Raw genomic sequence first — 13,022 nt, forward strand, 5'->3', positions numbered from 1 at the left:
GAGTGTGCAGAGCATCTGAGGAACTGTAAGAAGGCCAGATGTTGCCACAGCAGAGCAAGCCAGGAGAATAGCAGACACGAAAAGTAACATGATCTGATCTACATTTTAAATAAAGTGATCATATAATTTATCATTCAGACAGGAACACTTTGGTGAGTGAAGGAGTGTGCTATTAATAGTTACCTCGGAACAATAGGCATCAGCAAGACCTTAATTTTAAAAGGCTTCTGTGTGGAGCCAGCTTGAAGGGGTTCCTCTGGCCAAATCTGGAACAATCTGATCAAAATACATAGTGATAGTAAAAGATTATAACCTATTGAATACAGTAAGAATCTATGAGGCTACACTGATAAATATAAATAAGAAGGGAAAGCTCTTTCTTACAGTAGAAAGTAAACTAATAAATGTCAAAGGAAAGGCATAATTAGGAAATCATCAGTTTGCAACCATCATAAAGATAACTGATTAGGGCAAGAATCATCAATAAATGCTAAAATGGGTGGGTGAAAGTTTGAAAAGTAATAGGATATTTACATAGTCTCCAAGTATCTCCCCACAAGATACTTATTAATTATGAAAGGCAAAATAATAAATTTACAATGGAGAAAATTGGCATATACTATCTTAACTAAATGGTCAAAGTTAACACTGCCAGTAATGGGACCAATCGATAGCATGTGCATCCTAATATGATATACAGAAAAGAACTCAGCATCACCTCTTACGTATTACTACACAAAGTGCATAACCTGAATCTAATCATAAGCAAACAACAAACTCAAATTGAGGGATAATCTACAAAATAACTGGCCTATACTCATCAAATTGTCAATATCATAAAAATACAAAGAAAGACTCAGGAACTGTTCTAGATTAATGGAGACAAAAGAAATAGGACAACAGAATCAACACATCATCTTGGATATTCTTCTATTGTAAAGGACAATATTAGGACAATTGCCAAGATCTGATAGATTAGATATCCACAGATTAGATAATAGTGGGTTTTTTTGTTTTTGGGTTTTTTTTTTTAGGAAGATTAGCCCTGAGCTAACTGCTGCTAATCCTCCTTTTTGCTGGGGAAGACTGGCCCTGAGCTAACATCTGTGCCCATCTTCCTCTACTTTATATGTGGGAAACCTACCACAGCATGGTGTGGCAAGCGGTGCCATGTCTGCACCTGGGATCCGAAGCGGCGAACCCCGGGCCACCAAAGCTGAACGTGCGAACTTAACGGCTGCACCACCGGGCCGGCCCCTAGATAATAGTGTTGTGTCAGTGTAAGTTTCTGATTTTGATCATTGTACTATGGTTATGCAAGAGAATTTCTTGTTTTTAAAACGTACACACTGAAATATTTAGGTGTTAATGGGCATCACATTTGCAAATTACTCTTAAACATTCAAAGAAAAATAATTCTAGGTATGTGGAGAGAGAGGGAGAAAGATAAAGAATATTCTTTTTTCTTTTCTTTTCTTATTTGATCCAAGCATTTAAGGAAATCTCTGTCAAGTCACTTGTTGATCACAGAGATAACAAAAGAGATTTCAGTGACCACATACAACAAGGAATATATTGTTTGGAAAAGTCACTCAACAAATGGATGACTGCAGCTTTCACCAAGCAACAACAGTAATCTCCACAGAGGGAGAGAATTCTGATTTCCAAAGTTACCACGTTACAATACTCAAAATGACCAGTTCTTAACAAAAAATTACAGAGCATACAAAGACAAAGGAAAGCATAGCCCACTGACAGGAAAAAAAGCAACTGAGAGAAACCATCCCTGAGCAAGCCCAGATACTAGACATACTAGACAAAGACTTTAACTGTCTTAAACATGCTCAAAGAGCTGAAGGAAACCATAATATAACTAAAGGAAATCAGGAAAATAACATATGAACAAGTAATGAATAGCAATAAAAAGAGAGAAATTATAAAAAGGAACCAAAAAGAAATTCTAGGCAAAAAAGTATAATAGCTAGAATTAAAAATTCACTAGAGGGGTTCAACATCAGATTTGACTAGGTAAGAGAAAAGAATCAATGAACTTAAAGATAGGACAATTGAAATTATCCATGCTAAGGAGTAAAAAAAAAAAAGATGAACAGAAGCTAAGGGGCCCATGGTACACCAACAAGTGAACACATTATGGGAGTCCCAGGAGGAAAAGGGGGAGAGCAAGAGGCAGAAAAAATATTTGAAGAATAGCGGTCAAAAACTTTCCAAATTGATGAAAGACATGAATCTACATATCTAAGAGCTCAACAAATTTCAAGAGGATAAATTCAGAGATCCACGCCAAGATACATTATATTCAAACTGGTGAAAAACAAAGAGAGACTCTCCAAGCAGCAGAAAGGAAGTGACTTATCACATATGAGGGACTCTCAATGAGATTAACAGCCAATATCTCATCAGAAACCACAGAGGCCAGAAGGCAGTGGAATGATAAAGTGCTGAAAGTAAAAACTATCAACCAAGAATTCCAAAATGAAGGAGAAATTAAGACATTCCTCAACAAAAGCTAAGGGAGTTCATCACAAGTAGACCTGCCCTACAAGAAATGCTAAAGGGAATCCTTCAGGCTGAAATGAAAGAACACTGGATGGTAACTCAAAGTCAAATGGAAAACAAAGATCTTACAAAGGTTACATAGGTAAATATAAAAGCTAGTATATTGCATTTTTGGTATTTAACTTCTCTTTTTGTTTCCTATATTATGTAAAAGACAAGTGCATAAAGTAATAATTATAAATATATAGTAACAAGCACACAATGTATAAAGATGTAATTTGTGACAATAACAACATAAAGAGAGGAAATGGAGTTGGATAGGAACAGAGTTAATGTATGTTCTTTATAACTGACATATCACATTATATTAGTTTCAGGTCTACAACATAATGATTCGATATTTGTATATATTGTAAAATGATCAGCACAATAAGTCTAGTTTAATGTATGTTCTTGCAGCCAAGTTGGCATCAATTCAAATTAGATTGCTGTAAACTTAGGATACTAACTATAATCCCCATGATAACCACTAAGAAAATAACCAAAATACATACCAAAAAAAGGATTTTCCTCTAAGATCAGGAATAAGACAAGGATGCCCACTTTCACCACTGCTATTCAACATTACACTGGAAGTCCTAGCCAGAAAAGTTAGGCAAGAAAAAGAAATAAAAGGCATACAAATTGGAAAAGAAGAAAAATTATCTATTTGAAATGACATCATTCTACATATAGAAAATCCCACAGAATCCACCAAAAAACTACTAGAGCTAATAAATGAATTCAGCAAAGTTGCAGAACACGAGATCAACAGAAAAAAAAAAGTTGTGCTTCTATACACCAGCAGTGAACAATCCAAAAAGAAAATTAAGAAAACAATTCCACTTATAATAGCATCCAAAAGAATAAAATATATAGAAATATATAGGAATATATAGGAATTAACCAAGGATGTGAAAGACTAGTACATTGAAACTACAAAACATTGCAGAAAGAAATAAAGATGACATAAATAAATGGAAAGACATCTCATGCCCACAGACTGATAAACTTAATATTGTTAAGATGGCAATACTCCCAACGCTATTTACAGATGCAATGAAATCCCTATCAGAATTCAATGGCCTGTTCTGTAGAAAGAGAAAAGCCAATCCTCAAAACTTTATGGAGTTACAAGAGGCCCTGAATAGTGAAAACAATAGTGAAAAACAAAAACAAAGGAGGACTCACATTTCCCAATTTCAGAACTTATTACAAAGCTATAGTAATCAAAACAGTGTGGGTACTGGCAGAAGCACAGACATATCAATCAACAGAATAGAACTAAGAGTCTACAAATAAACCTTTACATCTGTGACCACCTGATTTTCAACCAGGGTGCCAAGAACACTCAATAGGAAAGAATGAACAAATGGTGGCTGGGACAACTAGACAGCCACATGCAAACAAATGAAGCTGGACCCCTACCTCATTCCATATACAAAAATTAACTCAAAATGGATCAACAACCTAAATATAAGAACTTAAACTATAAAACTCTTAGAAGAAACCACAGGATAAATCTTCATGACCTTGGATTTGGCAATAGATTCTTATAGAGTTGACACCAAAAGCATGAGCAACAAAAGAAAAAATAGATAAATTGGACTTCCTCAATATTAAACACTTCTGTGAATCAAAGGACATTATCAAGAATGTGAAACCACCACCTACACAATGGGAGAAAATATCTGCAAACCGTATATCTGATAATGGGCTAGTATCCAGAATATATAAAGAACTCTTACAGATCAACAACAAAAAGACAACAACCCAATTTAAAATTGGGCAACAGACATGAACAGACACTTCTCCAAAAGAGACATGCGAATGGCCAATAAGCACATGAAGATGCTCAACATTATGGTCAATAGGGATACGCAAAACAAAACCAGAATGAGATACTACTCTGCACTCACTAGGATGGCTTTAATTAAAAACAAACCAACAAAAACAGGAAACGAGTGCTGCTGAGGATGTAGAGAAATAGGAGCCCTTGTATATTGCTGGTGGGAATACAAAGCTGTTCAGCTGCTGTGTAAAACAGCTTGGTAGTTCTTGAAAAAATGAAGCATACACTACATATCTATTAGAATGGCCAAAACCCAGAGCACTGACAACAACAAATGCTGAAGAGGACGTAGAGCAAAAGGAACTCTCACTCATTGCTGGTGGCAATGCAAAATGGTACAGACACTTTGCAGGGCAGTTTGGTGGTTTCTTACAAAACTAAACATACTCTCACCACATGATCCAGCAACTGTATTCCTTGGTATTTACCCAAAAAAGCTGAAAATTATCTTCACACCAAAACCTACACATGGATGTTTATAACAGCTTTATTCATAATTACCAAAATTTGGAAGCAACCAAGATGTCCTTCAGTAGGTAAATGGATAAATAAACTGCAGTACATCCAGACAATGAAATATTATTCAGCGCTAAAAAGAAATGAGCTATGCAGGAACATTAAATGCATACTGCTAAGTGAAAGAAGTCAAACTGAAAAGGCTAGATATTGTATGATTCCAATTATATGACATTCTGGAAAAGGCAAAACTACGGAGACAGTAAAAAGACCAACGGTTGTCACGATTTCGGATGGGTGTAGGGGAATGAATAGCACATAGGATTTTGGGGCACTGAAAATAATCTGCATTAACACTATAATGATGGATACATATCATTATATATTTGTCCAAACCCACAGAATGTACAACACCAAGAGTGAACACTACGATAAACTATAACCTCTGGGTGATTATGATGTATCAATGTAGCTTCATCACTGTAGATACAGAGCATATACCACTCTGGTGGGGGATGTAGACAAGAGAGGAGGCTATGCACGTGTGGAGGCGGGGGTATATGAGAAATTTCTGGACGCCTTCCTCTCAATATTGCTGTGAACCTAACACTGCTCTAAAAAAATAGTCTTTAAATTTTGGAGGGAACAACAAAAAAAGTTAAGCATAGAATTACCATAGACCCAGCAATTCCAATCCTAGGTATACACCCAAGAGAAACGAAAACATATGTCGAGTACAGCATGGTGACTATAGTTAACAAGACTGTATTGCGTATTTGAAAGTTGCTAAGAGAGTAAATCTTAAAAGTTCTCTCATCACAGGAGAAAAAGAAATTTTGTAACTATGTATGGTGACGGATGTTAACCAGACTTACTGTGGTGATCATTTCACAATATATACAAATATCAAATCATTATGTTGTAACCCTGAAACTAATGCGTTAGTATCAACACCGTATTATATACTAATGTACAATATGTATAATTTATAATATATATAAACTAATACAATTACACCTCAATAAAAAAATGCCTACACAGAAACTTGTACACAAATGTTTATAAACATTTCACGGTCACTTCTTTTATAAACATAACACTATATCAACGTTACTCATGATAGTCAAAAGGTGGAAACAACCTGGGAACAGCCCCATGGCCAAGTGGTTAAAGTTCCAAGCATGCTGCTTTGGCAGCCCAGGTTCATGAGTTCGGATCCCAGGTGCAGACCTATTCCACTCATCAGCCATGCTGTTGAGGCATCCCACATGCAAAATAGAGGAAGACTGGTGCAGATGTTAGCTCAGGGCTAATCTTCCTCAAGCAAAAAAAAAAAAAAAAGAGGAGGATTGGCAACAGGTGTTAGCTCAGGGTGAATCTTCCTCACAAAAAAAAAAGTGGAAACAGTCCAAATGTCCATCAAGGGATGAATGGATAAACAAATTATGATATATACATACAATGGCATATAACTCAGCCATAAAAAAGAAGAAAGTACTAAAGTATTAATACATGCTACAATGTGGATGAACCCTGAAAACTTATGCGAAAGAAGCCAGACACAAAAGGTCACACATGATTCCATTTACAGTAGTCTCCCCCTTACCCAAGGTTTCACTTTCCAGTTTCAGTTACTGGTGGTCAATCATGGACCAAAAATGTTAAATGGAAAATTCCAGAAGTAAACAATTCATAAGTTTTAAATTTCGCATCATTCTGAGTAGCATGATAAAGTCTTGCACCATCCTTCCTGGGATGTGAATCATCCCTTTGTCCAGCGTATCCACACTGTATACGCTACCCTCCTGTTAGTCACTTAGTAGCCCTCTCAGTTATCAGATCAACTGCTCTGGTATCATAGTGCTTGTGTTCAAGCAACCCTTATTTTACTTAACAATGGCCCCAAAGGGTAAGAGAGTGATGCTGGCAATTGAGCTATGCCGAAAGAGAAGCCGTCAAGCGTTTCCTTTAAGTGAAAAGGTGAAAGTTTTTGACTTAATAAGGAAAGAAAAAATAGTATGCTGAGGTTGCTAAGATCTACAGTAAGAACAAATCCTCTATTAGTGAAATTGTGAAGGAGGAAAAAGAAATTCATGCTAGTTTTGCTGTTGCACCTCAAGCTGCAAGTTACGGCCACAGTGCATGATGAGTGCTTAGTTAAGATGGAAAAGAAATTATATTTGTGGGTGGAAGACACAAACAGAAAACATGGTCCAAATGGCGGCAACGTGTTGTGCCAGAAAGCACTGAGCCTGTACGAAGACTATAGCAAGGGATCCCCTGAAACACATGACACCAAGCCTTTTGCTGCAAGTAAGGGATGGTTACACAGATTCAGGAATAAGTTTGGACTGAAAGAGAGGCCACATTTCACATAACTTTTATTACAGTATATTATTATAATTGTTCTATTTTATTATTAGTTACTGTTAATCTCTTACTGTGCACAACTTATAAACTTCATCACAAGTATGTACATATAGGAAAAAACAGGATATATGGGGTTCGGTACTATCTGCAGTTTCAGGCATCCACTGGGGGGTCCTGGAACATACCGCCAGCATATAGGGGAGACTAGAGTATATGAAATATACAGAATAGGTAAATCCAGAGAGATAGACTGCATATTAGTGATTCCCAGGGAGAGAGGGGAGGGGAAACGGAGAGCAATTGCTTAACAGGTACAGGGTTTTTCTTTGGGGTGATTTAAATGTTCTGGAACTAGATAGAGGTGGTAGCTACACAATATTGCGAAGAAACTAAACGCCACTGAATTGTTCACTTTAAAACGATTAATTCTATGTAACATCAATTAAACCTCAACTTAAAAAAAATGAAATGAGAGAAAGAAAATTTTTAAGAAAACAAAACACAAAATTTAATCTTTTTATTCTTATAACAGTTCTATTGATACACAATTCATATACCATACAATTCACCCACTTAAAGTGTACAGTTCAATTTTATTTAGTGTAGTCCCAGAGTTGTGCAACCATCACCACAATTTTAGACCATTTTTATCACCCCTGCAAAAACACCAATACCTATACACAGTCACTCCCCATTCCCTCTTCCCCACAGCTCTAGTCAACCACTAATCTACTTTCTGTCTCTATCGATTTCCCTATTCTGGACATTACATTGAAATGAAATCATATGCTATGTGGTCTTTTGTGACCAGCTTCTTTCATTCAGCATATTTTCAGGGAATGTCCTTTATTTTAACTATAAAATTTGTGCCATGTATTAAAATGTATAGAAAATGTAAGGAGAATATTAAAGAACCACTTATGAAAAGAATATTACTGAATACAGCGGAAGATTAAGAATCGAAAACAGAAATCCAGTTCAGAAGAATCTTTATAAAATATAAACCAACACATCTGAAGCGAAACTATTACAAGATGTAGAAAATAAGCAAACGAGGGAGGGTAAAACAAATACTTTAAGGAAAATATTTTACAAAACAAATTGCTTGTCAAAGAGAACACTTTTCCTAACAAAGGTACAGGAAAAGCGATCACATGGTCTAATTAACAGAGGAAAGAGGAAAAGCAAAGGATCACTGTCTTTGTGTATAAAAACTCCTCCAGTCAGTGTTCCTCAAAATGTGGTCCCTGGACCACCTGCATCAAAATCACCTAAGAACTTGTTTAAAAAATCAGATTTCTGGTCTGTGCCCCAGTCACGGAAAATGGGGCCCTAGAAACTATTTTTAAGTACTCCAGGTGGCTCTCGTGAATACTAAAGTTTGAGAACCAATATCTCGTTAACACAAGTCAATACAAATGATTAAATGTATGTAAGAGTCAAGAGAAGTGACAAGAGCAAAAGGGATGAAAAAGAGGAAGGTAAAAAAACAAGGAAAAAATACTTAAATTATTGGCACAGTGTGCCCTGGGGAAAACATAAAGTGATGTTTGAAAACTCTTGTGGATTTGATGCTGGAAAAAAATTCTACATGTGAATATGCAAGCCATTCCACTAATACCTATGAAGGCCACTCAGGGTACGACACAGGAAAGTACTCATAAACGGAAGGTTGTGTGGTAGAGAGAAGATGTAGTAGAGGCGAAAATGTTTGTTGACAATGTGAACTGCTTTTATAACAAGAACACTTATACTTCATGATCGCCATCCTAAACTCCAATAACCTAGACAAAAACAAACTTTTTGCTGTGGTAATCTTTACACAAACAGCATAAGTTGTCAAATATTATGTCAGATACTGACACGCAAACTCAGGGTTGGGACATTTACTGTGAGACCAAGTTAATCTCTATTTTTATGGCCAGACTTACGTAAATAATGACAGGCAAAACTAGAGTTAAATTCCTCAAGACTAAGAGCATTTCATGATAGAACTCAAATTTCCCTAAAAATCATGAAAATATGTATACAGGGATAGCCTTTATTATCCTAACTGTAAGCAAAGATTCCTGAAGATGAACTATTAAGTTCTAACTCATAACTTTACTTCAGTGAGGAAAGCCCACTTTGGTTTAGCAGGGATAAGAAGTTTCAATTACATAACTCTCAAAGGATCTCACTATCAGAATGCAAAATTTGTCCTTCTCCATTAAAAAGCATCTTTCTCCTATAAATCCATAAACTCAAAGTGTTAAGTTCTAACGTCTCTTTTGATTCACTTATTGAGATTAAGCTTTAAAATACATCTAGAAACCCAATTATATTCCATCTAACTCTAAGATGCAGATGTTTCAACATTTCCAGACATGATTTTTGCACATCTTATAAATGAAACAAACTATCGGGGGAACGAAATACCTAATGCATGCAAATAAATCACGTGGCAAGTTATGCTGCTTTCAAAGGAGATTTTTATTTATTATCAACATTTAGCTTGATACATAAAGGTCCAGAAGCATCCAAAAGTTCTCTATGACACTTTTTCACTTCACAGCTTATATTTCAAAAATCAGAAACCACAGAATTAAGTAAAAGCTCAAAGCAGGCTAAGATATAGATGGGTCAACTTCTTCACCAAGGTCTCATTTCCTCCCAAAAAGCAGTCAACCAACGTTTATTAAGTCTCGGCTCTCAACTTCCCAGACATCCCTCACATGCTCAGTTTGGCCTCTTCTTCAAACAAGTCCAGCGCAATCTATCCACGCACACACACACACCATCAGCCTCCAGTCTCCCACACTGGCACAACGGCCTGTCAACATTCATCTGGTTGCTAATCAAGGGCCATTCTTCCTTCTTCCACTTATCCTGCACAGACTTGACATGTCTACAAGCTCTTGTTCCATTTCTTCCACAATACTCTACTCAAAGCAACAAAGGAAACAAGCTCCTTTTCCCCAACGGCAAACAGCTTCTTTAACTCTATACACCTCTTCTTTCCACTCCACCCCACCCCACCCCGCGCCCCTTATTCTCCATCCTGCCTTTGTTATTCAGAAGGTGCAGGGTCTGGGAAAATCTCACTCACCTCATGCTATAGGCACCAGCACCCAGTTCCTGGCCGATCCCGGAAAGACTAGCATCAAAGTCCTGCACCAGCCCGGATTCAATCACTTCATCGGCCAGAGGCAGCTTCAGAGCCCAGGCCATCCTGGCTCCTTCGTTGCCCCAGGAGACACCGACTCTTGTACAAAGGCGAGTAGTGTGATTCTACCCAATGGGGGCAGGACTGTAGAAAACTCCAAGCCAAGATCTCCCACACAGTACCTCCCAGCCGCCCCCAAGCCCAACCGCACTGCCCGCACAACCTAACTAATCTCCCGTACCCTTGCCTCCCTGCTCTTGGCTGCCCCAACTACCAAAATCCCTCCCCGCCAGCTCTCTGGAGCCGCACGAGGGCCCCTTTGCTTAACTAGTCCAGACTGCCCAGAGGCAGCGCTGGACTCCCACACTCGAGCTCCTTAGGCTCGTGGTGGGCACGTTGCTCTCCAAACAGCCCAGCAGCAGGGACCCGCAGCCTACCCGGCGCTCCCACGCCGTTCTCGCACCTTTCCCCCGGCCCCCGCCCGCTGGAAGCCCCCTCCCTCCCGGGACCCGCTCTCCTCTCCCCTCCAGGCCTCGCTTCCGGTCAGTCCCAAGATCACTTCCGGTCACCCCTGCTCAACCCCACGGCTCTTAGAACCAGATCCAGGTTTCCGCCGAGCCGACTCCCCTCCCTCTGCAGCCCCCAAAGGCCTCGAAACATGGAAAGGGAAAGTCCACCACCGGGGTAAAACCCAGACTCGCCGAGCTCCTCCACCACCCGCCGTGCCGCCGCCAGCCAATCATGGCGCCCTCTTCCTTTGCCGGTCCGGCGAACGTGACGTCACCCCGTCGTCCACCAATGGAGAAGAGACTTCGTCAGCGTCGGCAGTGATGATAGGCTAGCTACGCCACGACTCCCCGCCCCCGGAGATGGGCGGGGCGACCGAGGAGAGGGCCCGGCTGGCGTCAAGCGTCCCGGTTTAAACGTCCCTGCCTGTGACTACCTGAGTCCTGGCGTCCGCTACCTACCAAGTCGGCACCCTAAGGCGTGGGTGGAGCCTTGGCTCTAGTTGTACCCGTTCCACACCCAGTCCTGGCGGACTGTTGACCATTTAGCAAGTGTTCGCTACGTGTGCTCGTTTGCTCCTGAAATACTCTCTCTCCTTAAACTCATCCTTCCGGAGGTCAAGACTGGTTAAATCCTGTTTCCCTTGATCATCTTACTTTCCTCTTTCTTCCTAATGCACTTGAACAGGAAAGCGTGAGGCGGGTGAAAGTGTTGTGGTCTTTGAAAGGTGGTGGCCTGAAGATGAGGATTTGGGCTGATTTCTTCATTTACTAGTTTGGTGACTGCAAAATAGTCGTTTCATCTCCTTGAAATTTAGCTTCCTCATTTGAAATGTAGGAATAGCCATACCTGCCCTGCCTTCCTCCTTTGGGCATTAAATAATGTCCATTGTTTATTGAGCATCAACTATATACCAAGAATTTATTACATTATCAGTAATCCTTAAGACAATCTTGTAACTACAATTATCATTCCAAAGTTAAGTATTATGACCCTCATTTTACCAATAAGGAGAGGAGGCTACGGGTTTAAATTGGCCAGAGCTAAATTAGTGTGCCAACCTCAGCTGATTCCAAAGCCTGACAATTTTCACTACAAAGCATTGCCTATATGTGAAAGTATGGTGCATTGTAGTCCACTGAATTTTTTACAATCTACCTTGAATTATAATTTTGTGTATATCTGCCCTTTTCGCTAGATTGTAATCTCCAAAAAAATAGACAATAAGTCTTTTTCAGGCTTGTGTTCTAAATATCTCCTAGTACCTGCATTCAATAGGAATTTTTAAAAATGCTTATTGAATTTAAAAAGGAAATAAAAAGAGGAAAGAGCTTGACATGAAGTTGACAACCTGCCCCCAGTTTCAGCTGCAGTCTTCTCTCTTTGAGGGCTCTTGGCTTACCCATCTTCTTACCTTAATGAACTCTGGCATCCAAGTCTTGGCAGAATCCTTTGTATGCAAGCATTGTATCCAGAGTATTTTAAAACATCTATTAGGTAGAACCATGCCTTGTTTGAACAACAGCTCCATGACTAGATGCATAATCTTGGGCAAATAACTTTACAACTCTGAGTCTCAGTATCTTAATCCATAAATTAATAAAAATAATACCTCCTTCTAAAATTGTTGTGAGGATTAGATGAAGTGCCAAGATGCCACATAAATAATAATTATTCAATGAATATTAGCTCCAGTCTCCCACTAGCCCATTTCCACTTCTCTAAGATTGGGTTGGTATTATTATCCTATTTAAAAACTTTAATTTAGGGGCTGGCCTGGTGGCGCAGCGGTTACGTTCGCACGTTCTGCTTCGGCAGCCCAGGGTTCACCAGTTTGGATCCCTGGTGCGGACATGGCACCGCTTGCCAAGCCATGCTGTGGCAGGCGTCCCACATATAAAGTAGAGGAAGATGGGCATGGATGTTAGTTCAGGGACAGTCCTCCTCAGCAAAAAGAGGAGGATTGGCAGCAGATGTTAGCTCAGGGCTAATCTTCCTCAAAAAAAAAAAAATACATAAAAACATTAATTTACATTGCAAGGTGTATTATAGTTTTAGTATGACTTTAATATATATTGTCTCATTTAATCCTCATGAAAGATTTTGTTTTGTTTTTTTAATGTGAGGAAACTGAGA

At 39.0% G+C, this 13,022-nt stretch overlaps 1 protein-coding gene across 10 annotated transcripts in view; it reads right to left on the minus strand.

The window, feature by feature from the left end:
• The window catches only part of TFCP2 (transcription factor CP2), a 49,091-nt gene extending 37,861 nt beyond the window's left edge, over nt 1–11,230 (minus strand). For 4 of the 10 annotated variants that reach the window (XR_011440098.1, XR_011440097.1, XM_070271432.1 and 1 more), the window contains exons 1-3: nt 10,323–11,155; nt 1,145–1,257; nt 184–276 (exon numbers count right to left, since the gene is read on the minus strand). Coding sequence is in view for 6 of the 10 variants with exons in the window: in XM_070271432.1 (XP_070127533.1) it covers nt 184–200 (17 nt within the window). In the remaining 4 variants the exon portion in view is untranslated. Of the gene's footprint in view, nt 1–183; nt 277–1,144; nt 1,258–10,322 lie in introns of all 10 variants that reach the window. The other 6 variants (XR_011440095.1, XM_014740852.3, XR_011440096.1 and 3 more) reach the window with 4 other exon arrangements.
• Nucleotides 11,231–13,022: the final 1,792 nt, after the last annotated feature.

The sequence above is a fragment of the Equus caballus genome, chromosome 6 (genome assembly GCF_041296265.1).
Source record: "Equus caballus isolate H_3958 breed thoroughbred chromosome 6, TB-T2T, whole genome shotgun sequence".
NCBI lineage: Eukaryota > Metazoa > Chordata > Mammalia > Perissodactyla > Equidae > Equus > Equus caballus.